This window comes from Pan paniscus, chromosome 5 (assembly GCF_029289425.2).
Source record: "Pan paniscus chromosome 5, NHGRI_mPanPan1-v2.0_pri, whole genome shotgun sequence".
In the NCBI taxonomy this organism is placed as follows: Eukaryota; Metazoa; Chordata; class Mammalia; order Primates; family Hominidae; genus Pan; species Pan paniscus.
Genome location: NC_073254.2, coordinates 142,429,755 through 142,456,551, shown reverse-complemented (window position 1 = coordinate 142,456,551; position 26,797 = coordinate 142,429,755). Strand labels below are relative to the sequence as shown.

At 36.1% G+C, this 26,797-nt stretch overlaps 1 protein-coding gene across 1 annotated transcript in view; it reads left to right on the top strand.

Annotated features, from left to right (window-relative positions):
• Positions 1-19,145, top strand: part of SERINC1 (serine incorporator 1) — a 28,525-nt gene extending 9,380 nt beyond the window's left edge. The window contains exons 2-10 of the mRNA XM_003827596.6: positions 3,808-3,969; positions 5,829-5,998; positions 8,252-8,331; positions 8,581-8,718; positions 10,431-10,600; positions 10,741-10,831; positions 15,235-15,379; positions 15,495-15,725; positions 17,314-19,145. Of these exons, the coding sequence (XP_003827644.1) occupies positions 3,808-3,969; positions 5,829-5,998; positions 8,252-8,331; positions 8,581-8,718; positions 10,431-10,600; positions 10,741-10,831; positions 15,235-15,379; positions 15,495-15,725; positions 17,314-17,449 (1,323 nt within the window). The 3' untranslated portion in view covers positions 17,450-19,145. The remainder of the gene's footprint in view (positions 1-3,807; positions 3,970-5,828; positions 5,999-8,251; positions 8,332-8,580; positions 8,719-10,430; positions 10,601-10,740; positions 10,832-15,234; positions 15,380-15,494; positions 15,726-17,313) is intronic.
• Positions 19,146-26,797: the final 7,652 nt, after the last annotated feature.

The window sequence follows — 26,797 nt, the reverse complement described above, 5'->3', positions numbered from 1 at the left end:
CGGGTGTGAGCCATGGTGTATGGCCCTCTTTGGGATTTTCTATATAGACAATTGTGTTATATGTGAAGAGGGCAGTTTCGTGTCTTCCATTCCAATTTTTATGTTTTATTTTCTTTCTTGCCTCATTATATTGGCTGGGACCTCCAGTGTGAAGTTGAATTCAAATGGTGAGAGAGGTATTTTGCCTTGTTTGATGTCTTACAGGGAAAGCATTCAGACTTTCGTCATTAATTATGGATGAGAGCTGTAGGTATTTGTAAATGCCATTTATCAAGTTAAGGATGTTATCTTCTATTCTTTGCTGACAGTTTATATCATGAATAGGTATTGAATTTTGTCAAATGGTTTTTCTGTATCTATTGAGATGACCTTGTTTTTTTTCTTTAGTCTGTTTATACAGTAGAGGTCATTGGTTGATTTTTAAAAGTGGAACCAGCCTTGCTTTTCCAGGCTAAACTCTACCTGGTGGCAATATATTATCCTTTTTATATACTTTCATATTGCTGCTTTTGACTTGCTAAAATATCGTTAAGAATTTTTTTGTGTATGTTTATGAGGGATATCAGTCTATTTTCTTATGATGTCTTTGGATTTAGTCTCTGTAATTCTGGCCCATTTTTTTAAATAAGAAGAATATATCTCTTTCATATTCCTTTGTATGCAAATCCAAATTTCTCTCTGGTATAATTTTCTTGGAGGATTTCCTTCAACATTTCTGGTAGTTTAATTCTGCTTGTTTGGATTATTTTGTCTTTTCTATTCCTGAAAATGTCTTTATTTTGCCTTAATTTTTGGAAGATATTTTCACTGAGTACAAAATTTTTTTTTTTTTATTATACTTTAAGTTTTAGGGTACATGTGCACATTGTGCAGGTTAGTTACATATGTATACATGTGCCATGCTGGTGCGCTGCACCCACTAACTCGTCATCTAGCATTAGGTATATCTCCCAATGCTATCCCTCCCCCCTCCCCCCTCCCCACCACAGTCCCCAGAGTATGATATTCCCCTTCCTGTGTCCATGTGATCTCACTGTTCAATTCCCACCTATGAGTGAGAATATGCGTACAAAATTCTATGTTTACATATTTTTTTCTTTCGGTACTGATTTTAGGCTTGAACCGTTTCTTACTAGAAGTGTGATTTATTTCTTTGTTCCTCAGTTTATAATGTACATTTTATTTTTCTGCCTACTTTTAAGATTTTTCTGATTATTACTTTTTTAAGTAATTTGATTATGATGTGACTTGGTGTGGTTTTCATGTTTATTTTGCTAGGGCTTTGTTGAGTTTCCTGGATCTGTGAGTTTATCGTTTTCATAAATTTGGAAAAATTTGGGCAATTACTTCCTCAGAAGCACCTTTGTGTCACTTCTCTCCAATTGCAGTTCATTTCAGGAACTCTAATTTCACTTATATTAGGCTATTTAAAGTTGTCTCACAATGTTCTGATCCTTTTCTTATTTTTATCTCTCTTTCATTTTGGATCATTTATTTTCTTATGTCTTCAGGTTCATTATTAATCTTTTCTTCTGTCTTGTCAATATTTAGGGGGCTTATTTTATCATCTGGAGAAGTATGATATGGGTCTTAATTTTAAATTATCTTCCATGTCTGTCCGTAACATTATCAAGTTTTCCTCTATCTCCTTGAGCATGTGATACATACTTAACAGTAATACTACAATGCCCTATTTATAAATGAACTCAGTTATCTATATCATTTCCAGGTTGATATTGACTGATTGATCCTCATTATAGGTTGTATTTTTCTGTTTTTTGCATGCCTGCTAATTTTTTGTTAGCTTTCCAGTGTAAATTTTTCCTTGATCAGCGCTGGATATACTTTTATTTTCAAAAAAATATTCTTGGGCTTTTATCTTTGACTTGGGTGATTTTACTTAGAGACAGTGTGATCTTTTTATTTGCCTTTAGGTTTCGTTAAGTGCAACTAGTGCAGCCTTTAGTTTGATGGCTGATTTTTCTCCAGTATTAATTGCCTTCTGATATCTTTACCCAATGCCTCATGGATTACAAAGTTTTTCACCTCTGGGTGGTAAAATTCTCAGACCCTCCCTGCAGTGAACATTCTCCCTAGGCAGAAATAAGGGCCAGTTGGCCGGGCGCGGTGGGCCACGCCTGTAATCCCAGCACTTTGGGAGGCCGAGGTAGGCGGATCACCTGAGGTCAGGAGACCAGCCTGGCCAACATGGTGAAACCCTGTCTACTAAAACTACAAAAAAATACAAAAATTAGCCGGGTGTGGTGGTGCACGCCTGCAATCCCAGCTACTCAGGAGGCTGAGGCAGGAGAATCCCTTGAACCCGGAGTGGGTGGGGGAAGGTTGCAGTGAGCTGAGATCGCACCACTGCACTCCAGCCTGGGTGACAGAAGGAGACTGTGTAAATCAATCAATTAATCAATAAAATAAGGGCCAGTCAGGGCTCACATTGTCTCCTCTTAGAAATTGCTGGCTTTACATTGCCTGTTGTTCATTGTCTGAAAAACTTATTTTTTCCATTGTTTAAGTCAGGAGGATAAGTCTGGTCATGGTTTCTCCATCTTGACCTGAATTTATAGTAATTGTCCCAAGCCTTTTTTCATCAGTAATTTTATGTTTACCTATGTCTGTTTTGTTTCTTGATAGTTACTAGTTAAGTCCGTTTTTTCCCTTCTCATTTCTTTAGCCCTTTGATTTCCACTTTCCATTGTGTTCTGTTCTTACTTCATTTTTGAGGTCTCCTTTTTTTAAAAAAAATATTTTTTATTTTTCTATAGCTCAAATGAAATACTGGTAGGGGATTTCCTTTTCTTACTGGATTATGTTTATTTCAGACTGAATTCTTCATATGCCTTATATTTTCTTCATTCCTTTTTCTGAGGGGAGATGTTTATGTTTAACTTTTGCTAAAGTATATTTACATAGTTGCCATGACACGTATTTCCGTTTTGTGGACGTTTAATATAAAGCAGCTTTATTCTTACCTTATATTGGTTGGTGTAGTGGTCTAGCTTCTACAACATTCCCTTACTGTGGTATCTAAGACTCTTTTCCCCTAGAGCTGTAATTCTAGGGCTGGAAGATCTGGTTCATCCACCTTCTAGAAGTCTGACATCTCAGCCCAGGTTATGATATTATGAGAATATTTACTCTGTGGCTTTCTTAGATACTGTTAAATACTCTGTACCAGTGTTCCTCTCTCCTAGACAGGAAGATATTCTGTTCCCTTGGGGGCATACTGCTAGTTTAGTGTGGTGGTCACTGGAGAAAAGCTAGCCCCAGTTGTATTATTATCCTTTTTGCCTCACTCTAGTTGTAGTTTTCATTATTATCACTATCGCCAGGTCAAAAGAAGGAAAATATATCAATTCACTTTTTTTTCCCTCCCTGGATGTATTTGAGAATCCTCAGAATTTTGTGTATTCATCAGTCTAGTATCTGGGGGCTAAAGGTCAGGGGCTGGAGGTGGGCTTAGCAGCTGTGCTACTCATGAATATTCCATTTCTTTTCCTCTTTAAACTTTGGTTACTGCTGATGATTTTTTCCCCTTTTTGTTTTAGCTGATTTGTCTGTTTTACTTGGCATAGAGTCCAAGGATTTTTTTTGTCTTTACTCCTTCTTAGAAGTTGCTAAGTTTTGTGGTATATAGATAATTTATATGAACCAAATACCGTATGTCCCTTGATGTAATTACTTTTAGTCTTTTTTCTTTTTTAACAGATAGAATGTCAATTTTCATTGTATCATTTTAAGATATAGTGATTTACTGATTCTTAATAATATTTTCAATAATATTCTTTTTCCCAGATACCATGTTTGTGTGGAAGTGCCCCGTGTTTGCTATGCCGATGCTGTCCTAGTGGAAACAACTCCACTGTAACTAGATTGATCTATGCACTTTTCTTGCTTGTTGGAGTATGTGTAGCTTGTGTAATGTTGATACCAGGAATGGAAGAACAACTGAATAAGGTTAGTCTCGTTTCTTATTTATTGATTAACTGAGGCTATAGGGTATATATGTATAAAACTGATTCAGGGATATTGTAAACAGAATAATATAGAATAAGACAGTATGTAATCCTAGTTGTAGTTCATAATCTTTTAGGAAAAAGATAATATACATTAGTTTGTTAAGTTCTATGATGGTGGTACAGGAAATGTACTATGGTAATACACAGAAAGAAGTATAATTCTAACCAGGTGTCAGAATCTCAGTGGGTCATGGAAAAAAGGATGTTCTAAGAATGATTAGAACTTGCATATACAGAGATTGAAAAATAGAAAGCATAATGAGTATAAAAGAGCTTTTCAAGCAAAGTATCTATACTTTAGGAAGATTAATCTTACAATTAATAAAGTATAAACGTCAAGCAGTTAAATATGGAAGCTGTTGCAGTGGTATAATCAAGAAGAGAATAGCGGACCTGAAATAAGATTTTCTGGATGTAAAATTGACTGAGCCTAGCACTGAAATATTGGCAGTGATATGGAATCATAAATAACAACCAGGTTCTGATCCTACAAAACTGGGAGGAAAGTATTGCTATTAACCTAGAAAGGAAAATTTTTAGAGAGAGTCAGGTTGTGGAAGGAGATTGGGAACACATAATAAATTTAGTTTCTAACATGTTGACTTGGTGGTATTGCATCGTGTACATGTGTGTATATATATATGTATGTCTTACTCAGTTCAGGCTGCTATAACAAGAATATCATAGGCTGGGTGGCTTAAGACAACAAAAATTTATTTCTCAGTTTTGGAGGCTGAAAGTCCGAGATCAGGGTGCCACCATGGTCAAGTTCTGGTGAGGATCTTATTCCTGGTTTACACATGGCCATCTTACATTTTTGAAAGAAAGCAGCAGCTCTCTTCTGTCTGTTTTTATAAGGGCATTAATCCCATCCTGAGGGCTCTACCCTCATGATTTAATTACCACATAAAGGCCCTATCTCCCACTATCCTCCCATTGAGGGTTAGAGTTTCAGCATTTAATTTTGGGTAGACACAAACACGAAGTCCATAATAATATACAGCAGTAAGTAGAAAACATGAAGGAATTTAAAAGAGAAATCAGAGCTAGAGACTGCCTTGAGGATAGAAGTTGAATGTTGAAACCATGGCAGCGTATGCTGAAGATCATTCAGAGTGAGCAGAGCTAGAACTCTGCCAAAATCTCTTACTTAAGGGAGTTAGTGGAGAAAGGAAAACCTGATTCTGATCCTAGAAAACTGGGAGGGAAGGGATAACAGAAAAGAACAAAGAAAATGTACAGGTTCTAGGAAGAAAGTTTTAAGAATGACAGGGATAGTGTCTATATAAAAATGAGATTAAGGAATGTGATTAAGCAGTAGCCTTTGGGTTTGGAAACCAGTACATGACTAGTGTCCTGGAAAAGCAGTTTTTTTAGAGTGCTGGGACTGGAAAGAGTGGGAGGAAATAATTTATTCTTATATATATGAATAATAGATGTATTAATAGTTCTGAACAGTAGTCTCAGAAATAGCACTTACACTACTAAAACAAGTCTATCATGCTATTCAAGTAGAATGCAAGTTTTTAAAATGTAAGATAAATCTATAACTCAAAATAAGCAACCAGCATAGAGTTGGTATTGTAGTTTATGATTTGCGCAGATGGGGATTTAACTCTTTTTTCCCCACTGTATGTGATTAAAATGTATCAGACTCATCTTGAGTACATATTCATCATAAATTGTAAAGCAAATGCCAGTTTTCTAAACCTTTACTTAAACTATTTGATTACATATAATTTTTATTTTTACTTAATGAAAAAAAATGATGGATCATAAACTCTTTTGTTTTTCTAGATTCCTGGATTTTGTGAGAATGAGAAAGGTGTTGTCCCTTGTAACATTTTGGTTGGCTATAAAGCTGTATATCGTTTGTGCTTTGGTTTGGCTATGTTCTATCTTCTTCTCTCTTTACTAATGATCAAAGTGAAGAGTAGCAGTGATCCTAGAGCTGCAGTGCACAATGGGTAAGTTTTTAAATAAGCTTCAATATAAAAGCCTGGGTAGCCTCTTCTTGATAATTGCCAGTTTATCTAAGGAAACTTTAAGGTAAAATAAACTTATACAATTTGCAGAATTACTTTATTCATGAATGACAGGATAAGAAAATCTTGTTTTTACTGGAGAATGTCAGACTTTGGATATTAAATAATAGCTGTGATAACCTCTGATCCACAGTGTTTTATATTTTCATACTAAAAAAGAGGCTCTATTATATTTGTGACTACTAAGGGAATAGCTATTTCTCCTTCTACTGTTAACTTTAGGTGGACCAGTCCACTTACATAGAACTCTCAGTTCCCTAGACCCAGAGAGCAGATTTTTCTAGGTTGGTTGTATTGGACAACCCAGAAAGAAACTTCAGGGTTTCTTTTATCAATCTTCCTTCATATAGAGCACTACTTCTGGTACCCTTATTTGACTGTTTTAATATCTGCTGTTGCTTATCTAGTTACATGTGCTACCAAAGACAAAAGGTATAAACAAGTAGAATATAAATATTAATGAGAAAATATGTGACGGGTTGCTTTTCCTTTATTTTGTTCCTTTGGTCATTGATTATTTTATTAAATTATTAGAGTTTTAGATGGAGGCATTTATCATGTGTTTATAAAAACTATTCATTTATACAGTTCACCTTATACTTTGATACATTATCCCACTTATGTGAAATAAGCCTGTGAAATGGAACTAACATTCTCATTTTTCCATAATGAATTAGTGAGAAATACATCTTTCTCAAAATGGTCTTAAAAGCAGTTTATGTAATTGTTGTTTTTTCTGATAATCAAGTGTATTAGGGTTCTCTGGAGGGACAGAACTAATAGGATAGATAGATATATATAAAGGGGAGTTTATTAAGTATTATCTCACATGATCTCAAGGTCCCACAATAGGCCATCTGCAAGCTGAGGAGCAAGGAGAGCCAGTCCTAGTCCCAAAACTGAAGAACTTGGAGCCTGATGTTCAAGGGCAGGGAGCATCCAGCACGGGAGAAAGATGTAGGCTGGGATGCTAGGCCAGTCTAGTCTTTTCACTTTTTTTTTTTTGCCTGCTTTATATTCTAGCCCTGCTGGCAGCTGATTAGATGGTGCCCACCCAGATTAAGGGTGTGTCTGCCTTTCCCAGCCCGCTGACTGAAATGTTAATCTCCTTTGGCAACACCCTCACAGACACACCCAGCATCAGTACTTTGCACCCTTCAATCCAATCAAGTTGACACTCAGTATTAACCATTACAAGTCAGTACTTTGCATCCTTGAATCCAATCGACACTCAGTATTAACTATCAGAAGTCTACCCATTGTCAACTTGAACCCATATACATCTCCTGAGATCATACATAATCTGCAAATAAAGACAATAATAAGGTCATATAACTAACCTTACAACTGAAAACGCACCAGTCCCCAACCAAAATACTAATTACATAAAGTTAACAATACTTAAATGCTGATGTGAAGTCAGTAAATCTTATGTCACATGATAAAGGAGAATGGAAATAAAATGAAGATATTTTCTTAGTACAAGTATATGCATGCATGAACATGTTTTTGACAAAACAAGGAGGAAGTACTCACAACAATTACAGCCCTCGTTTCTGCAGCTGGACATGTGGTCATAGCTGGTATTGATGACTGCCTTCTGCTACCCATTGTGTATTCCCTTTGCCTTCAGCAAGCAACTCAGCAGGTCGTGGTTTTTTTCCTGGTGGAGTGACCCAATGATCTCCATAAGCGCCTACTTTAACTGGGGGACCACAATGTTGTTTTGGGTCCCCTGGAATCAATGTCAGCTCAGAGCCAGTGTCCAGTAGTCCCCAAAATGTCTTATCATTTCCCTTTCTTTTCCAGCCATTTGCTCTGATGCTTCCTCTAGCGTGGTCTGGGCTTTAATCCATTCCTTTCACATTTTGACTTGCCTTTCTTATCAGATTTTTTTTTGCTTTGTTTTTTCCAATTGGAAAGATCTATAATATAAGCTTGGGTTCATGGTAATGGTTAATTTCACTCTCTCTCCAAACTACGTTATCTAAATATGATGATAACCTTGTTTTGTAGTTACAAATATGGCTACACTCCAGATCATAATATCCTCAGAAAGAAGTAGAACATTCACATAAAGTGTAGCTATTTGTTAAGATGCAGTTAAATGATTTCATATATGAAATTATTTGATGAATGTCTATTAATAAAAAATTATATTTCTTTTTGTTTTAGATTTTGGTTCTTTAAATTTGCTGCAGCAATTGCAATTATTATTGGGGCATTCTTCATTCCAGAAGGAACTTTTACAACTGGTAAGAAATCCTTTTTAAGTTGTTTGACGTTGATATTTTATAAAGGAATCTGAAATAATTGTCACCTGGAACTATAACTTTAATTGTTTGTCTTTTTGTTTGGGGGGGTGTGTGTGTGTGTTTCCCCAGTTGGCAAAATCAAGATGTTCATATAAAATTTTATTTTCCTTTTTGTGTACTGTGATTTTGAAAGGAAATGATAAAAATCAAACTAACCAATCACTTATGTATGCTTTCTTTCCCTTTCAGTGTGGTTTTATGTAGGCATGGCAGGTGCCTTTTGTTTCATCCTCATACAACTAGTCTTACTTATTGATTTCGCACATTCATGGAATGAATCGTGGGTTGAAAAAATGGAAGAAGGGAACTCGAGATGTTGGTATGCAGGTAAGCTTTCGTCGCAGAACAACTTCAGTATAGTTGAACTTTGAAGTCGAGAATAGATATGTAGACTAGGTAAATCACTTAGGATTTTTATGGTCTACTTTCCTATGAAGAGGTTTTTAATTTAAACTTTGTGAGTGTCAAAATATCACATTGTATCAGCAACTTGGTGAGCATATCTTTTAGCAGATTAACTGGGAACATAACCCAAGAACCAGGAAAGAATCCAAAAGAACCTGAATAGCTAAAATAAATGTTCCAAAGCATATTACTGAAATCATGTGCACTTTATAGCCTAATTTTCTAGCCTACAATGGGTTAAAAGCAAAATATTAAAGGGAAGAGGATTGCTAGGAATAGATAAACACACAGTGATACAATTCATAAACAGCAGCAAATAAAAAATATAAAAAGCAACTCGGACGTTTTATTCAAGTGCAAAGGATGCTTTTATGTGCATCAATAACAACTAAAGGAATTCCTATAGTAATGTAATTAATGATTATTTATAATGATGATGTTGAGTCCTTTGGGGTTATACTTGAAAACAGATATCACAATTCAAATGCTTACAGGGCCAAACCAGGTAACAAAAATGAGGGAACAGGAGGACAGAGTTTAAGTGCATAAGCTTTGTGCAAATAGACTACAATGAATTGGAGAGTATGAATGCCCCATCTAAAGTGCATTACTACTGCTCAGCTCCATTTATTAGTTGCCTTGTGGGAATGTGAACTTAGTATTGCTTGATTTTTCTAATGTTTTTCAAAAGAAGTCATAAATCTGGATTTTCATGCTAAATGACTGAGTTTCAGCTAAAAAAATTTTAAATTGGAGTGCAAGCCAAATCCAGTGTGTCTCCTGGCCTAATATTCTTCTCACACAACTAATTTGTGGTGTTTTATCTCAGTGGTTCAAGTTAAAATAATTTGGTGCTCAAAGAAATAAGCTTTAGTCATTTGGAAATTTCACTTACATTGAATACCTTGTTCTCTAAATGCAAAGTCTAATGCAAGGGTTTCTGTGTCTTTTGTTCCCTGCTGTATCCCCAGGGCCTGGAATGCAGGCATTCAATAAATATTTGTTGGATGGATCCCCTGTCAGCGAGGCAAATCTACATAAATACTTGTATATTAGGCACATACTAGCATAAAGGCTAAACAACTTGTGTATGTTGAAATTTACATAGAAAAAGCATAGGTTGACTTATTAAATAATGACTTACCCTTGCATAATATGTATCTTTTAAGATTTTAGTTCATGAGGAAAAGCATCATTGTTTTGAGGGCTTAACATTAACAATGAAAATAATTTTCTTAATGCCCTTGTTTACAACTGAGTGATAATGGTTCTTGAAAAACCTTAAGTAATATTCCTCTTATAGTTATTTTTCTTTATTTTGAAAATAATGGCTAACATGTAAACATAGTTTGTAAACTCTAATGTAGATATTAGTATTAAATCCTATTAGTTTCTTACTAACTTGCCATCCTTGCAAATACATAATAGCTATGTGTAAAAACTAGAATTCTTCAGCAATAAAGGTCAGAATTAATTTTCTTTCCTGCTTTTATAGCCTTTATAATGCTGACAATGTTAGTTGCTTAAAATATATTTTTTGACAAAATGACAGATTGTTTATAAAACAGGTCCCATTTCTAATTGCTAATAATTTCTGATAAAAAGCTAATTATCCAATTATATTTCTTTCACAGCCTTGTTATCAGCTACAGCTCTGAATTATCTGCTGTCTTTAGTTGCTATCGTCCTGTTCTTTGTCTACTACACTCATCCAGCCAGTTGTTCAGAAAACAAGGCGTTCATCAGTGTCAACATGCTCCTCTGCGTTGGTGCTTCTGTAATGTCTATACTGCCAAAAATCCAAGTATGCCCTTTAAAGCATTAGTTTTTTATGAAGCTTATACCTTTTTAAGTTTTCAAAAATCTAGACTGATGTCAGACTATTTACCTGTGTTGCTATATATATATATATATATATATATATTTTTTTTTTTTTTTTTGCAGGAATCACAACCAAGATCTGGTTTGTTACAGTCTTCAGTAATTACAGTCTACACAATGTATTTGACATGGTCAGCTATGACCAATGAACCAGGTGTGTTTTATTTATATTACATGTTCCTAAAGGTTCTGCAGTTGTTGTTTTTCCAGAAATTGTCTTTTTGTGAGATTAAATTACTTAAAAATTAGGCTTCTAGAGGAATAAAGTACGAAGTTTTTATCTTTGATGTATCATTTATTTCACTTAGTTTCTTCCATCACTAACAAAATTATAAGAAGGTTACATGTATACCTAAGAGAAACTGTGAGTTCAGTTTCAGAGCACCACAATGAAACAAGCATCACAGTAAAGCATGATTTTTTGGTTTCCCAATGCATATAAAACTTTTGTTTATCTTACACTAGTCTGTTGTGTGCCATAGCATTATGTCTAGAAAAACAATGTACATTCCTTAATTTGAAAGTACTTTATTTCCAAAAAATGCTAACAGTCATCTGAGCCTTCATCAAGTTGTAATCTTTTTGCTGGTAGGAGGTCTTGCCTCAATGTTGACGGCTGCTGACCGAACAGGGTGTTGGTTGCTGCAGTTTGGCGTGGCTGTTTTAGTATCTTTAAATTAAGACCACAATGAAGTTTGCGCATTGATTGACTCTTCCTTTCACAAAATATTTCTCTGTAGCATATGATGCTGTTTGATAGCATTTGACCCAGAGTAGAATTTCCTTCCAAATTGGAGTCAATCCTCTTAAACCTGCTCCTGGTTCATTAAGTAAGTTTATGTAATATTCTAACTCCTTTGCTGTCATTTCAATAATATTCATAGCATCTTCATCAGGAGTAAATTCCATCTCAAAAAACTACTTTGTTCATCCATAAGAAGCAACTCCTCATCATTCAGGCTTGATAATGAAATTGCAGCAATTCAGTCACATCTTCAGGTTCCATTTTTTAGTTCTCTTGCTCTTTCCACCATATCTGTAGCTACTTCCTCCACTAAAGTCTTGAAATCCTCAGTCATCTATGAGGGTTAGAATCAACTTCTTTCAAACTCCTGTTAATGTTGATATTTTGACATTTTTCCCATGAATCATGAATGTTCTTAATAGCATCTAGAATGGTGAATCTTTTCCAGAAGGTTTTCAGTTTACTTTGTCCACCCAGATCTATCAGAGGAATTACTCTATGGCAGCTATAGCCTTACAAAATATATTTCTTAAATAATAAGATTTAAACGTTGAAATTACTCCTTTTTCCATGGGCTGCAGAATAAATACTGTGTTAGCAGACATGAAAATATTAATCTCCCTGTACATCTCTATCAGAGCTTTTGGGTGACCCAGGTGCATCGTCATTGAGTAGTAATATTTTGAAAGGATCTTTTAGCAGTAAGTCCCAACAATGGGCTTAAAATATTCCGTAACCCATACTTTCAACAGATGTGCTGTCATCTAGGCTTTTTTCTATTCATAGAGAGGCTGAATAGACTTAATATAATTCTTAAGGGCCCTAGGATTTTTGGAATGGTAAAGAACATTGGCTTTCTCTTAAAATCATTGTCTGCATTAGTCCCTAACAAGAGAATCAGCCTGTCCTTTTAAGCTTTGAAGCCAGGCATTGACTGACTTCTCTATAGCTGTGAAAGTCCTAGATTATATCTTCTTACAATAGAAGTCTATGTTGTCTTTATTGAAAATCTGTTTGGTTTGGCTGCTTTCTTTTTTCTTATTTTTATTTTTTTGAGATGGAGTTTCACTCTTGTTGCACAGGCTGGAGTGCAGTGGCACATCCCTGTTCACTGCAACTTCTGTCTCCTTGGTAAGCCATTCTCCTGCCTCAGCCTCCTGAATAGCTGGGATTACAGGCCTGCGCCACCACACCCAGCTAATTTTGTATTTTTAGTAGAGATTGGGTTTCACCATGTTAGCCAGGCTGTTCTCGAACTCCTGACCTCAGGTGATCCACCCGCCTCAGCCTCCCAAAGTGCTGAACTTACAGGCGTGAGCAACCATGCCTGACCAGTGTAGCTACTTTCATTAATTTTGTTGGTTAGATTTTTAGGATGACTTGCTGTAGCTTCTGCATCAGCACTTACTGGTTCACCTTATACTTTTATGTTATGGAGACAGTTTCTTTCCTTAAACCTCAACAACCAACCCCATCTAGTTTCAAACTTTTCTTCTACAGCTTCCTTCTCTCTCTCAATCTTAATAGACTTGAAGTGAGAGAGAGGGCCTTTCTCTGGATTAGGCTTTGGCTTAAGGGAATGCTCTGCTGGTTTGATCTTCTATCCAGGTCACTAAAACTTTCTCCTCCATATCAGCAATAAGACTGCTTTGCTTTCTTATCTACCATTTGTGTGTTTGTGTTCACTGGAGTGGCACTTTTAATATCCTTCAAGAACTTTTTCTTTTCTTTGCATTCGCAACTGAGCTAACTGGAACAGAAGGCCTAGCTTTTGACCTGTCTCAGCTTTTGGCATGCTTTCTTAACTAAGCTTAATCATTTCTAGCTTTTGATTTAAGTGAGAAAGGGGACTCTTTTACTTGAACAGTTAGAGGCCATTGCAGGGTTATTAACTGGCCTAATTTCCATATGGTTGTGTCTTGAAATAGGCCCAAGGAGAGGGATAGAGACAAGGAAATGGGTGGTTGGTGGAGCAGTCAGAACACACACAATGTTTTTCGATTATTTCACCATCTTATATGGGTGTGATTTGTGGTGCCCGAAAGAAATTACAATAGTAACATAATAGGTCACTGATGAGAGATCACCATAACAGATGTACTTAATAATAATGACAAATTGTGAAATATTACAAGAATTACCAAAATGTGAAACAAAGTGAGTACATACTGTTAGAAAAAATGGAACCAATAGACTTGTTTAATGCAGGGTTGCCACAAACCTTCCATTTGTAAAAAGAACACTATCTGTAAAATGCTAAAAAAAAAAAAAAAAAAAAAAAAAAAAAAATAGGCAAAGCACAGTAAAACAAGGTATGTCTATGTAAGAAACTGGGTGAAATTATAAGAAAGGTATCTGATTTGCATAGAGCATATAATCGTCGTATATAGAAAGAAAAACTCTTCAAATTCCTGTTGATTCAATTGTGAACAGTATAATTTTTTCACATTATTAAATTACTCTTTTAGCCTGTGACTACCTTACAATTGAATTTGATAATTGGGCTTTGTAATGCATCTTATTATAGGCTAGTTATATTGCACACCATGAGAATAGAAACATATGTTGAAAGGAGACAAATTAGAATAGACAAAAATTATTACCTATTAAAAAGAAGAAAATGATCCCTTTTCCTAAAAAATTTATCTGATGTTATATGAATCTTATTGAGTTTACAAACTGTAGGTATTTTATCATAGGTACTTTATAACTTGGAGACCAATTTATTTTTTGTTTTTTGTTTTGATGTATTACACAAAGATTTCCTGTTTTTTTCCAGGTAGGTGGTTAGAAAAAAATTACTAGTAGTTTGCTTTAGAGAAGGAAATAGCCTTACCTAATTGGCTTTAAGGTAAGAATCATTTTCATTAGTAAGATGGAGTTTGACAGATCTGGCTTTGCGGGAGAAAAATATGTATTTTAGACACTTTAGTGAATATTTTAGCAATCCTACTTTTTTTTTTTTTTTTTTGAGACAGAGTCTCGCTCTGTCGTTAGGCTGGAATGCAGTGGCATGATCTCGGCTCACTGCAACCGCCTCCTGGGTTCGAATCTTTCTGCCTCAGCCTCCCGAGTAGCTGGGACTACAGGCACATGCCACCACGCCCAGCTGATTTTTGTATTTTTAGTAGAGAAGCGGTTTCACCATGTTGGCCAGGATGATCTCGATCTCTTGACCTTGTGATCCGCCCGCCTCGGCCTCCCAAAGTGCTGGGATTACAGGCATGAGCCACCGCACCTGGCCTACTTTCTTCTTTATAAAAGAATAAAACTTGAGTAAGCAGTAGGTCATTATACTTTATTGGGTAATTTCCATGAGGCATTTGCTGGAGTCCTTATAACTGGTTTTTGTGTAAGCTGTCTTGCTTTTTTAACAATGTGCTATATCAAATTGATAAGCTTCATAAAGTCTGTATCATAATTTCAACATATAATAGAAAAGCCAGTGCATTGTGGTTTATAATCTCTGAATTTTCTTTCTAAATCTACTAGAATTATACTAACCTTAGAAAGTTCATCTATATTTCACCTCTTTCCTGATTGTAGAGGTAATTATCTCTCAGCTATCACATGTTGTTGAAAATTAAATGATTTAACTTTTCCAGGTACTTCTATAAAATCAGAACTATTAACACTTCAAAGGTCTTATTAATAAGTGCAAGTTTTCTTCAATTATTTTTGTTATACTGATGCCTTTTCCAGCAATTGTTTCTCAATTTGCAGGGGTATAGAGAGTTAAAAATAACTTTTGTTTGCTCTGAAAAACATCTTTTTAATATATTCTAACATTTTAATTTGGCTTTATATTACAGAAACAAATTGCAACCCAAGTCTACTAAGCATAATTGGCTACAATACAACAAGCACTGTCCCAAAGGAAGGGCAGTCAGTCCAGTGGTGGCATGCTCAAGGAATTATAGGACTAATTCTCTTTTTGTTGTGTGTATTTTATTCCAGGTAGGAAAAACTATGGAATTTTTTTCTTTAAGCAAGAAGTCTAGCTGTTTATTTATGAATCATTTCTTTTAAAAATGTTCTTTTTTTCTCTCCTCCTAAACTCTCTTTCATACAGCATCCGTACTTCAAACAATAGTCAGGTTAATAAACTGACTCTAACAAGTGATGAATCTACATTAATAGAAGATGGTGGAGCTAGAAGTGATGGATCACTGGAGGATGGTGACGATGTTCACCGAGCTGTAGATAATGAAAGGGATGGTGTCACTTACAGTTATTCCTTCTTTCACTTCATGCTTTTCCTGGCTTCACTTTATATCATGATGACCCTTACCAACTGGTACAGGTATTTATGTTTCATGAAAACTCTGGATGTGTGAATTCTGATGGCATTTTATGATTCTCTTGTGAAACCATGATGTGATATGAAGTACTTTTTATCCTCTGATATGTTTCAAAATGTACAGCTAAATGAATAGTGAGATCAGCATGAGAAATGCAGTCTTTACTTCCTTGCTTTAACAGTAACACAAACATTGAAATAGTTCCAAATCTTGGAGAGATTAAAATAAAAATTTTCATGAAACTAATACTTTTTACAAAAATCCATGTTGATAGTGGATCTAACATTTTTTTTTCAATTCTGTAAAGATAGTGAAGTAAAGGATACATCCTTTTTTCTCTTTTGTTTGAACTGTCATTAAAAGCTCTGAAAATTTTTAAATTTAAGTATGAATTCATTAAGGTAGATAGATTCTTAGAATTCTTACAAGCCACAATTTTTACAAGCTTAGAATTCTTTCTACAAGCAACAATTACTACAAATTCTACAAGCTTAGAATTCTTACAAGCTACTTTTTTTTTAATCACTTCAAACTTAATCTATAAATCTTTTTCTGTTAAGAGGAAGATAGTGATTTATAGTGTTTCATTTTTGAAAGTTCTGGTTTTGTCCAAATGATTACTGAAAGATTTGGTCAAAGATTCAAATTGAACTATGTGGTTTGGGAAGTTCTGTTTTTAATAACTTTTTAATGCATAATATTAATAAACAATTTGTAAGGCGGCTTTCAGTATCAGCAAAAGATGGAGGAAAAAGATTATTCTTTGTTGTATGTCTTTGAGTGCAGCCTTTACTGATTTTTATTATTGAAAAGAATATATATTTTTTAATTCTTACACTGTAGCGTATTAAGCTATAAGAATCCAGCTGGTTCTTTTTTTTTTTGAAATGGAGTCTTGCTCTGTCACCCAGGCTGGAGTGCAGTGGCTTGATCTCAGCTCACTGCAAGCTCTGTCTCCCAGGTTCACGCCATTCTCCTGCCTCAGCCTCCCGAGTACCAGCTGGTTCTTAACTCAGATCCTTGGCTGTCACATAATAGTAGATATTAAGGCTTTATACCAGAAGGATTTTGGTATATTTCATTAACTCAAAAATCACTTAAACTTGAGATATATTTCCTTCCCAGTCTCTTAATTCTTTCTTTTTTTAAGGAGATATCTCTGAGTCATACCAGTCTCTTAATTCTGAGAAGGGAGGGGTGGGGGAGGGGGTTGGGGGAGTGGAAATCAGGTGAGGAGTTCCATATACATCTTGAACAATCTTATGTAATAGTGACATCTCATTTATCCAGAGGTCACATTCAGTTCCTCTTCTGTCTAATAACATGGCAGACATGCATAAAGTGCTTCAGAGATTATGCAAAATAACTATTTCAGAGGCCTGTATACTTTACTCCATTAAAGGAAATAACAGATTTTTACCTTCACACTAGCAGTGTGGAAAGAAAGGGAGTAGATTAGATGCAGCAATGATATATCTGAAATCACAAACTGTATACAAAGCACGCTTCTGAATTAATGAAGCTTCATAGCTTGGTGGCTGATAATTCAACCCCCTTGCCCCTTTTTAATAATTTTACCTGAAATTTTAGGTATGAACCCTCTCGTGAGATGAAAAGTCAATGGACAGCTGTCTGGGTGAAAATCTCTTCCAGTTGGATTGGCATCGTGCTGTATGTTTGGACACTCGTGGCACCACTTGTTCTTACAAATCGTGATTTTGACTGAGTGAGACTTCTAGCATGAAAGTCCCACTTTGATTATTGCTTATTTGAAAACAGTATTCCCAACTTTTGTAAAGTTGTGTATGTTTTTGCTTCCCATGTAACTTCTCCAGTGTTCTGGCATGAATTAGATTTTACTGCTTGTCATTTTATTTGTTATTTTCTTACCAAGTGCATTGATATGTGAAGTAGAATGAATTGCAGAGGAAAGTTTTATGAATATGGTGATGAGTTAGTAAAAGTGGCCATTATTGGGCTTATTCTCTGCTCTATAGTTGTGAAATGAAGAGTAAAAACAAAATTGTTTGACTATTTTAAAATTATATTAGACCTTAAGCTGTTTTAGGAAGCATTAAAGCAAATGTATGGCTGCCTTTTGAAATATTTGATGTGTTGCCTGGCAGGATACTGCAAAGAACATGGTTTATTTTAAAATTTATAAACAAGTCACTTAAATGCCAGTTGTCTGAAAAATCTTATAAGGTTTTACCCTTGATATGGAATTTACACAGGTAGGGAGTGTTCAGTGGACAATAGTGTAGGTTATGGATGGAGGTGTGGGTACTAAATTGAATAACGAGTAAATAATCTTACTTGGGTAGAGATGGCCTTTGCCAACAAAGTGAACTGTTTTGGTTGTTTTAAACTCATGAAGTATGGGTTCAGTGGAGATGTTTGGAACTCTGAAGGATTTAGACAAGGTTTTGAAAAGGATAATCATGGGTTAGAAGGAAGTGTTTGAAAGTCACTTTGAAAGTTAGTTTTGGGCCAGCACGGTAGCTCACCCTTGTAATCCCAGCACTTTGGGAGGCTGAGGTGGGTAGATTACTTGAGCCCAGGAATTCAAGACCAGCCTGGGCAACATGGTGAAACCCTGTTTCTATAAAAAATAATCTGGGCTTTGTAGCATATGCCTGTGGTCCCAGCTACTGAGGAGGCTGAGGTGGGAGGATTGCTTGAGCCCAGGAGGCAGAGGTTGCAGTGAGCCAAGGTCACGCCACTGCACTCCAGCCTGGGCAACAGAGTGAGACAAAAAAAATATGTATATTGAAAATCAAAGGAGGCAAAATTTTGACAGGGAAGGAAGTAACTGCAAAACACTAGGCTTTAGTAGGTACTTACATAAAATCTAGTCTAGTTCTCTCATTTAAAAAAATGAAGACACTGAAGTACAGACTTAAATAGCTCAGATAGCTAATTAGGAAATTTCAAGTTGGCCAATAATAGCATTCTCTCTGACATTTAAAAATAATTTCTATTCAAAATACATGCATAATTGATTTTACACCTCATTACTGGTGGATAATTTATGTGATGTGGATTGCTGGTGTCCAGCATGACCCATAAACAGGTCAGAAGAATGATGGAATGTTTTAGAATAAACTCCTGCTTATAGTATACTACACAGTTCAAAAGATGTTTAAAATGCTTTTGTATTTACTGCCATGTAATTGAAATATATAGATTATTGTAACCTTTCAACCTGAAAATCAAGCAGTATGACAGTTTAGTTATTTGTATGTGTCACTAGTGTCTAATGAAGCTTTTAAAATCTACAATTTCTTCTTTAAAAATATTTATTAATGTGAATGGAATATAACAATTCAGCTTAATTCCCCAACCTTATTCTGTGTGTAGACATTGTATTCCACAATTTTGAATGGCTGTGTTTTACCTCTAAATAAATGAATTCAGAGAAAGTGTGTAGTGTACTGATTATTTAGCAGCTTAACTTTAGGTGGCCATAATAACATTTAGACCTTTCTTCCTATGTGAAAAAGGACCTGGCACTAGAAAGTAACTGCCTGTTTTCTGTAATGATAATTAAATTGCTTAGAAGGAGATTGTTACCCTTTGGTTGTCTGTAAGTGACCCCAGAAGTAAGATCTCAAAGGTAAAGAGGCATTCTTCCCCTAAAGAGTCTTCAGTATATGGACCAGTTTAGTTTGGAGAATATTAATATATTTTCAGTGGATATTCTACATCTACTATGTCTTCCAGCTATTTTTTCTGGTTGCCAGTTTTGATGCTTGTCTTCTTTCACAGATACTTCAGATAGTATAAAAATTTCCCTTACTAAAAAAGAATGTACTTTTACTGATAAAATACTCCAACTCATGTTAGTTACCAAGCTTTAGTATATTTTATTCCATAATTCTTGTGAAGTGGTCTTTCTCCAACATTATCAGCAGCACAATGCCCATAAAAGTATTGACCGTTTATCCCAGATAAAATCTTATGTTCACATAAAAACCTGTACATAAATGTTCATAACAGCTTTATTTGTAACAGACAAAACTGGAAACCCAGATGTCCTTCAATAGATGAATGAAAAAACACACCAGGAAACCTATACCATAGAATACTACTTAAAAAAGGAATGAACCATTAGTACATGCAACAACATGAATGCTGGGTTTTAAAGAAATCCAGTCCCCAAAGATCACATATAATTCCATTTATATAGCATTCATGTAATGATACAGTTATAGAAATGGAGAACAGATTAATGGTTGGGGTCAGAGATGGGAGGGGAGAGAGACCTTTGTGGATCATGAACTATGCCTTTGGTGTTGTATCTAAAATGCCACTGTCAAACACAGGACCATCTAAATTTCCTTCTATGTTTTCTTTTAGGAGTTGTATACTTTTACATTCAGTTCTGTGATCCATTTGAGTTAATTTTTGTGAAGGGTGGAAAGTCTGTGTCTAGATTCTTTTTTTTGCATGTGGATGTCCAGTTGTTCCAGCATCATTTGTCAAAAAGACTATTTTTACTACATTGTATTGCCTTTGTCCTTTCGCTAGGTATCAGTTGACTAAATATGAGTCTGTTTCTAAACTCTGTTCTGTTTCATTGATCATTTGTCTATTCTTTTGCCAATACCACACTATCTTATTATAGCTTTATATTAAATCTTGAGGATGAGTACTATCAATCATTCCTCCTTCAGTGTTGGTTTTCTCCTTCAATATTGTGTTTGCTATTCCAGGTTGTTTGCCTCTGCATATAAACTTTAAAATCAGTTTATCAAATATCCACAAAATATTGCTGGGATTATGATTGGGATTACATTGAATCTATAGATCAGGTTGGGAAGAACTGACATGTTGACAATATTGAGTCTTCCTATCCATGAATATGAAATATCTCTCCATTTATTTGGGTCTTTGATTTCTTTAATCAGGTCTGTAGTTCTCATGTAGATCTTATGTATATTTTCTTAATTTTTACCTAAATATTTCATTTTGGGGTGCTAATACAAATGGCATTGGGTTTTAATTTCAAAGTTGAGTTATTACTGTTATATAAGAAAGCAGTTTACTTTCATATAATAACCTTGTATCCTGCAACCTTGCTGTAATTGCATATAGGTTCCAGGAGATTTGTAATCAATTCTTTTGGATTTTCTACATGAATGATCATGTCATCGGCTAGCAGAGACAATGTTAATGTTATATCTCCTTTCCCAAGTAGTGTACTTTTTATTTCCTTTTCTTGTTTTATTGCATTAACCAGGACTTCCATTAGGATGTTGAAAAGAAATAGTGAAAAGAAACATCTTTGCCTTCCTCCTTAGTAGGAAAACTGCTAAATTTCTCACTATTAAATATGATGTTACTGGTTGGGGATCTTTGGTAAATATTCCTTACCAGGTTGAGAAAGTTACCCTCCATTTCTTTTTTATGGAGAATTGGAGAATTTTTTTTTTTTTTTTTTTTTTTTTTTTTGAGACGGGGTCTCACTCTGTCACCCAGGCTGGAGTGCAGTGGCGCAATCTCGGCTCGCTGCAACCTCCGCCTCCTGGGTTCAAGCAATTCTGCCACAGCCCCCCGAGTAGCTGGGATTATAGGCGCCTGCCACCAAGCCCAGCTAATTTTTTGTATTTTTAGTAGAGACAGGGTTTCACCATGTTGGCCAGGCTGGTCTTGAACTCCTGACCTCAAGTGATCTGCTTGCTTCAGCCTCCTAAAGTGCTAGGATTACAAGCATGAGCCACTGCGCCTGGTCTAGTTTATGGAAAATTTTTATCATGAATGGGTTTTGGATTTTGTCATATTTTTCTGGATCTATTGATGTGATCATACAATTTTTCTTGAATTTCTTTATGTGATAGATTCTATTAGTTCATTTTCAATATTTGAACCAGCCTTGCGTATCTGGGATGAATCCCTCTTGATCCTGGTGTATAATTCTTATACACTGTTGAATTGGATTTGCTAATACTTTATTGAGGATTTTTACATCTATGTTAATTAAAGACTGGTTTGTAGTTTTCTTGTGATATTTTTGTCTGGTTTTGGTTTTAGGCCTCATAGAATGAGTTGGGAAGAATTCCCTCTGCTTCTACCTTCTGAAAGAGTTTCTACAGAATTGGTATCATTTTTAGAATTCACCAGTGAACCCACCTCAGTCTAGCATTTTCTGTTTGGGAAGGCAATAGATTCAATTTTTAAAATAGATACAGGTGTTATTTGGAGTATCTATTTCTTCTGGTGTGAGTTTTGGCAGGTTGTGTGTTTCAAGGACTTCGTCATGTAGGTTATCAAATTTGTAGGCATACAATTGTTTGTGATACTCCTTTATTACCTTTGTTACGTCCATGGGATTTACAGTGATATCCCCTCTTTCATCTCTGATATTAATTTTTGTCTCTCTCAGTCTGGCTTGACAGAGGTTTACTGATTTTATCAATCTTTCAAAAACCAGCTTTTGGTTTCATCAATTTTCTCTGTTGACTTCCTGATTTTCTGCTTGATGGATCTCTTCATTCTGATAGAGGAGTGTTGAAGTCTCCAACTGTAATAGTGAATTCAACTTTTTCTGTGTTAACCTATTCTCTAATTTGCTATAAAGAAATACCTGCGACTGGATAATTTATAAGGTAAAAAGGTTTAATTGGTTCACAATTCTTCAAGTTGTACAAGAAGCATGGTGCAAGGCATCTGCTCAGCTTCTGGTGAGGCCTCAGGTAACTTGCAATGATGGCAGAAGCCAACGGGGGACCTGGCATCTCACATAGCAAGAGCAGAAGAGAATGAGGGGCAAGATGCTACACTTAAGCATCTAGATATTGTGAGAACTCACTATCACAAGGACAGCACCAAGTGGATGGCACTAAAACATTCATGAGAAATCTGCCCCAATGATCCAGTTATCTCCCACCATGTCCTACCTCCAACACTGGGGATTATAATTCAACATGAGTTTTAGAGGAGACCACATGCAAACTGTATCATTCTGCTCCGGCATCTCAAATCTCATATTCTCACATTGCAAAATACAATCATCCTCTGCCAGTATTCTCCCAAAAATCTTAACTAATTCCAGCATCATTCAAAAGTACAAAGGCCTTCTGAGACAAGGCAGGTATCTTCCACCTATAAGCCTTTAAAATCCAAACAAGGTATTTACTCCCAAGATACAATGGGGGTGCAGATATTGGATAAATATTACCATTCCAAACAAGAGAAATTAGCCAAAAGAAAGAGGCTGCAGGCCCCATCCAAGTCTGAAATACAGCAGTGCAGTCTCTTTTTAAATATCCCAAATAACCTTCTTTGACTCCATGTCTTACCTTGTGCCTCACAAGAGCACATTGGTATAAGGGGTGGGCTCCCAAAGCCTTGGGAAGCTCTGCCTCTGTGACTTTGCAGGGTGAAGGGTTGGAGTTTAGTGCTTGCAGCTTTTCCAGGCACAGAGTGCAAGCTATTGGAGGATCAACCATTTTGGGGTCTGGAAGACAGTGGCCCCCTTCCCACAGCTCTCTGAGGAGTACCCCAGTGGTGGGGACTCTGTTGGGCCTCCAACCCCACATTTCCCCTCCATACTGGCTTAGTAGAGGTTCTCTGTGAGGGCTCCATCCCTGCAGCAGGCTTCTGCCTGGTTACTCAGGCTTTCTCATACATCCTCTGAAATCTAGGTGGAGGTTGCCAAACCTCCTTCACCCTTGCACTCTCCACACCTGCAGGCTTAACAACACGTGTTAGCCACCAAGGCTTATGGCTTGTGCCCTGCACAAGTGGCAGCCCATGCCTTACTTGGGCCCTTTAGAGCTGAGCAGTGTCCCAAGGCTGGGCAGCCCCTTCTCTATGGCTGCTTTTACATTTTTTCTTTCATTTCAACCTTGGAAAATCTTATGCCTATGTGCCTCAGGTATGGTCTTCTTGTGAAGTATCTCCCAGGGCATTTCCTCAGTTTGAATGTTGGCCGTTCTAGTGAGGTTGGGGAAATTTCATGAACAATATCCTGAAATATGTTTTCCATGTTGCTTGCTTTCTTCCCCTTTGGTTTCCTTTACATAATCCCCTATTTCTTGGAGGTTTTGTTCATTCTTTTTGTTTGAGTTAGTTCAGTGAGCCAATCTTTGAGCTCTGAGATTCTTTTCTCAGCTTGGTCTATTCTGCTGGTAATACTCGTGATTGCATTATGAAATTCTTGTAGCGTCTTTTTCAGCTCTATCAGATCAGTTTGGTTCTTTCTTATAATGCCCATTTCATCTATCAGCTTCTGTATCATTTTATTGTAATCCTTAGATTTCTTGGATTGGGTTTTGACTTTTCTCCTGAATCTCGATGATTTTTGTTCCTATCCATATTCTGAATTCTACTTCTGTCATTTCAGCCATTTCAGCCTGGTTAAGAACCCTTGCTGGGGCACTAGGGTGGTGGTTTGGAGGAAGTAAGAGATTCTGGCTTTTCAAGTAGCTATATAGCAATGCTCCACTCCTCAGTACCAATTTTCTGTGGCAGGCCATCCTTATATTGCAAAAAATACCTGAGGCTGGGTAATATATAAAGAGGCTTAATTGGCTTATGGTTCTATAGGCTGTACAAGCAGCACAATCCCAGGCATCTGCTCAGCTTCCGGTGAGGCCTCAGAAAGCTTACAATCATGGTGGAAGGCAAAGGAACCCGATGCCTCACATAGTGAGAGTCAAGAGTAAGACAGAGTGAAGGAAGAAGCCATATACTTGTAAACAGGCAAACCTCATGAGCACGCACCATCACAAGGACAGCATCAAGTGGATGGGGCTAAACCATTCATGAGAAATCTGCACCAATGATGCAGTCACCTCCTACCAGGTTCCACCTCCAGCACTGGAAATTACAATTCAACAAGAGGGTTAGAGGGGTCAACTTCCAAACTATATCATTCTCCCTGCAGTTCTATCAGTTTTTGCCTCATGTATCCTGATCCTCTGTTCTTGGGTGCATACATGTTAAGGATAGTCATGTCTTCTTGGAGAATGGACCCCTTTCATCATTATCCCTGATAGTAATTCTTGCTGTATAGTCTGCTATTCTATAATATACCTATTTCTTCATTTTGGTTAGTGTTAGCCTGGCATATTTTTCTCCCTTTAATTTGTATGTCTCTTTACATTTCAAGTGGGTTGCTTGTAACCAACATATAATTGGGTTTTGTTCTTTGATCCTGCTTTGACAATTTTTTTTTTAAACTGGCCCAGTTTTTCCATATAATAATCTATCTTTTAATTGGTACATTTACACCCTTGACATTCAAAGTATTTATATATTTGGATAAACATCTACCATAATGTTACTGTTTTCTATTTGTTAACCTTGTTCTTTATTCCTATTTTTGTCTTCCATTCGTTTTGTGCCTTTGATGGTGTTAATTTGGCATTTTATTATTCTCTCTCTTCTAGCGTGGTTTTCTTGTGGTTGCCCTTGTGTTTGCAGTATAGATTTACAAATAATGCAACCCCTCTTTCAAATAATAATACACTGCTTCTTGGGCAGTGTACCTTATAGTAACAAAATAATCCTAATTTCTCTTTCCTATCCCATGTATCATTGCTGTCATTCCACTTATATATAAGCACCCCTAAGTATGACGACTATACACACACACACACACAAATATATGTGTACAAAATCAAATACATTGTTGCCATTATTTTGAATGAACTGTTAACTGTTAGATTAAGAATTGGTACCATATGGAACAGGTTAGTGGAACTTACTATAAAAGGCTTTTCTTTGGGGGAAATTTTTAATTACTGAAACTATTTAGGAGCTGTAGGATTACATGTCTATCTTCAATTAGTTTGAGTAAAATACTCGTAGTAATTTGTCTATTTTGTCAGTTTTCAAATGAATTGTTCATAATCTCCTCACATTTTCAAATTTCAACTGCATTTATAAAATTTTCATTTTTCCATTCTCTATTTGTGTCTTCTTGCTCAATCTTACCAAAAGATTTTGTTTTAGTGCTTTTTCAATAAACAAGTTCTGGCTTATTTTACTTGGTTTTTGTCCAGCTCATTTTGTTTTTATTCCTTTCTTAAAAAGGCACTTAAGAATAGATTTCCCCTCTAGATATCACTTAAACTGCATCTCATAAATCTGGGCATGTACTTTTCTTCTTTTTTTTAATCATTAACATCAGTATTTCCAACATTTTTTGTTTGGCCCCAAAGTTTAGCAGTTCTTTTCCAATTTCCAGAAATGTTAAAGAAGCTCAAAATGGTTCTTCTGGTTTCTAGCTTATTTGCATTGTGGTTAGTCTGTTTGATACCAATTCTTAGAAGTTTGTTGACTTACTTTATGACCTACTATGCTATATTGATTCTCGAAAAATACTTCATGTGTGCTTGAAATGAAGGTTTAGGCTCTAAGTCTTGAACGTGACCTTTTATATACGTTAAGTCATAGTGAATGTCATTTCGGTATTTTTCCAGTCTGCAGACCATTCTTCTCACATCTCAAGCTCTAGATTCCTGATTATGCCATCTGTAATCAAACACATACTGACACAACCTAAAAGAACATTTAGCTGTCTGTAATTCGCAAGCTTTTATGGTCCTAGTTCTATCTCCCTAAGACAAAAAAAAAAAGCTGGAAGTGGGATAATGAGGGGTACCCCCTACCCTGTCTTCACACTGTGGTACTAGTTTCCCAGATAGTACAGGCAGACTTTCTCTGGTACACACAAGCTAGATTGTTTTTTAAAGAAACCACATCTTTCATTCCTATGTGTGTTCTTTCCTAAAACTGATCTGGCTGAAATGGTGCCTCAGGCCTCAGGACAAGGCATCATCCTTTTTTTTTTTTTTTTTTTTTTTTTTTTTTGAGACAGAGTCTGGCTCTATCACCCAGGCTGGAGTGCAGTGGCGCGATCTCAGCTCACTGCAAGCAAGCTCCGTCTCCCGGGTTCACGCCATTCTCCTGCCTCAGCCTCCGGAGTAGCTGGGACTACAGGCACTCGCCACCATGCCCGGCTAATTTTTTGTATTTTTTAGTAGAGACGGGGTTTCACCGTGTTAGCCAGGATGGTCTTGATCTCCTGACCTCGTGATCCACCCACCTCGGCCTCCCAAAGTGC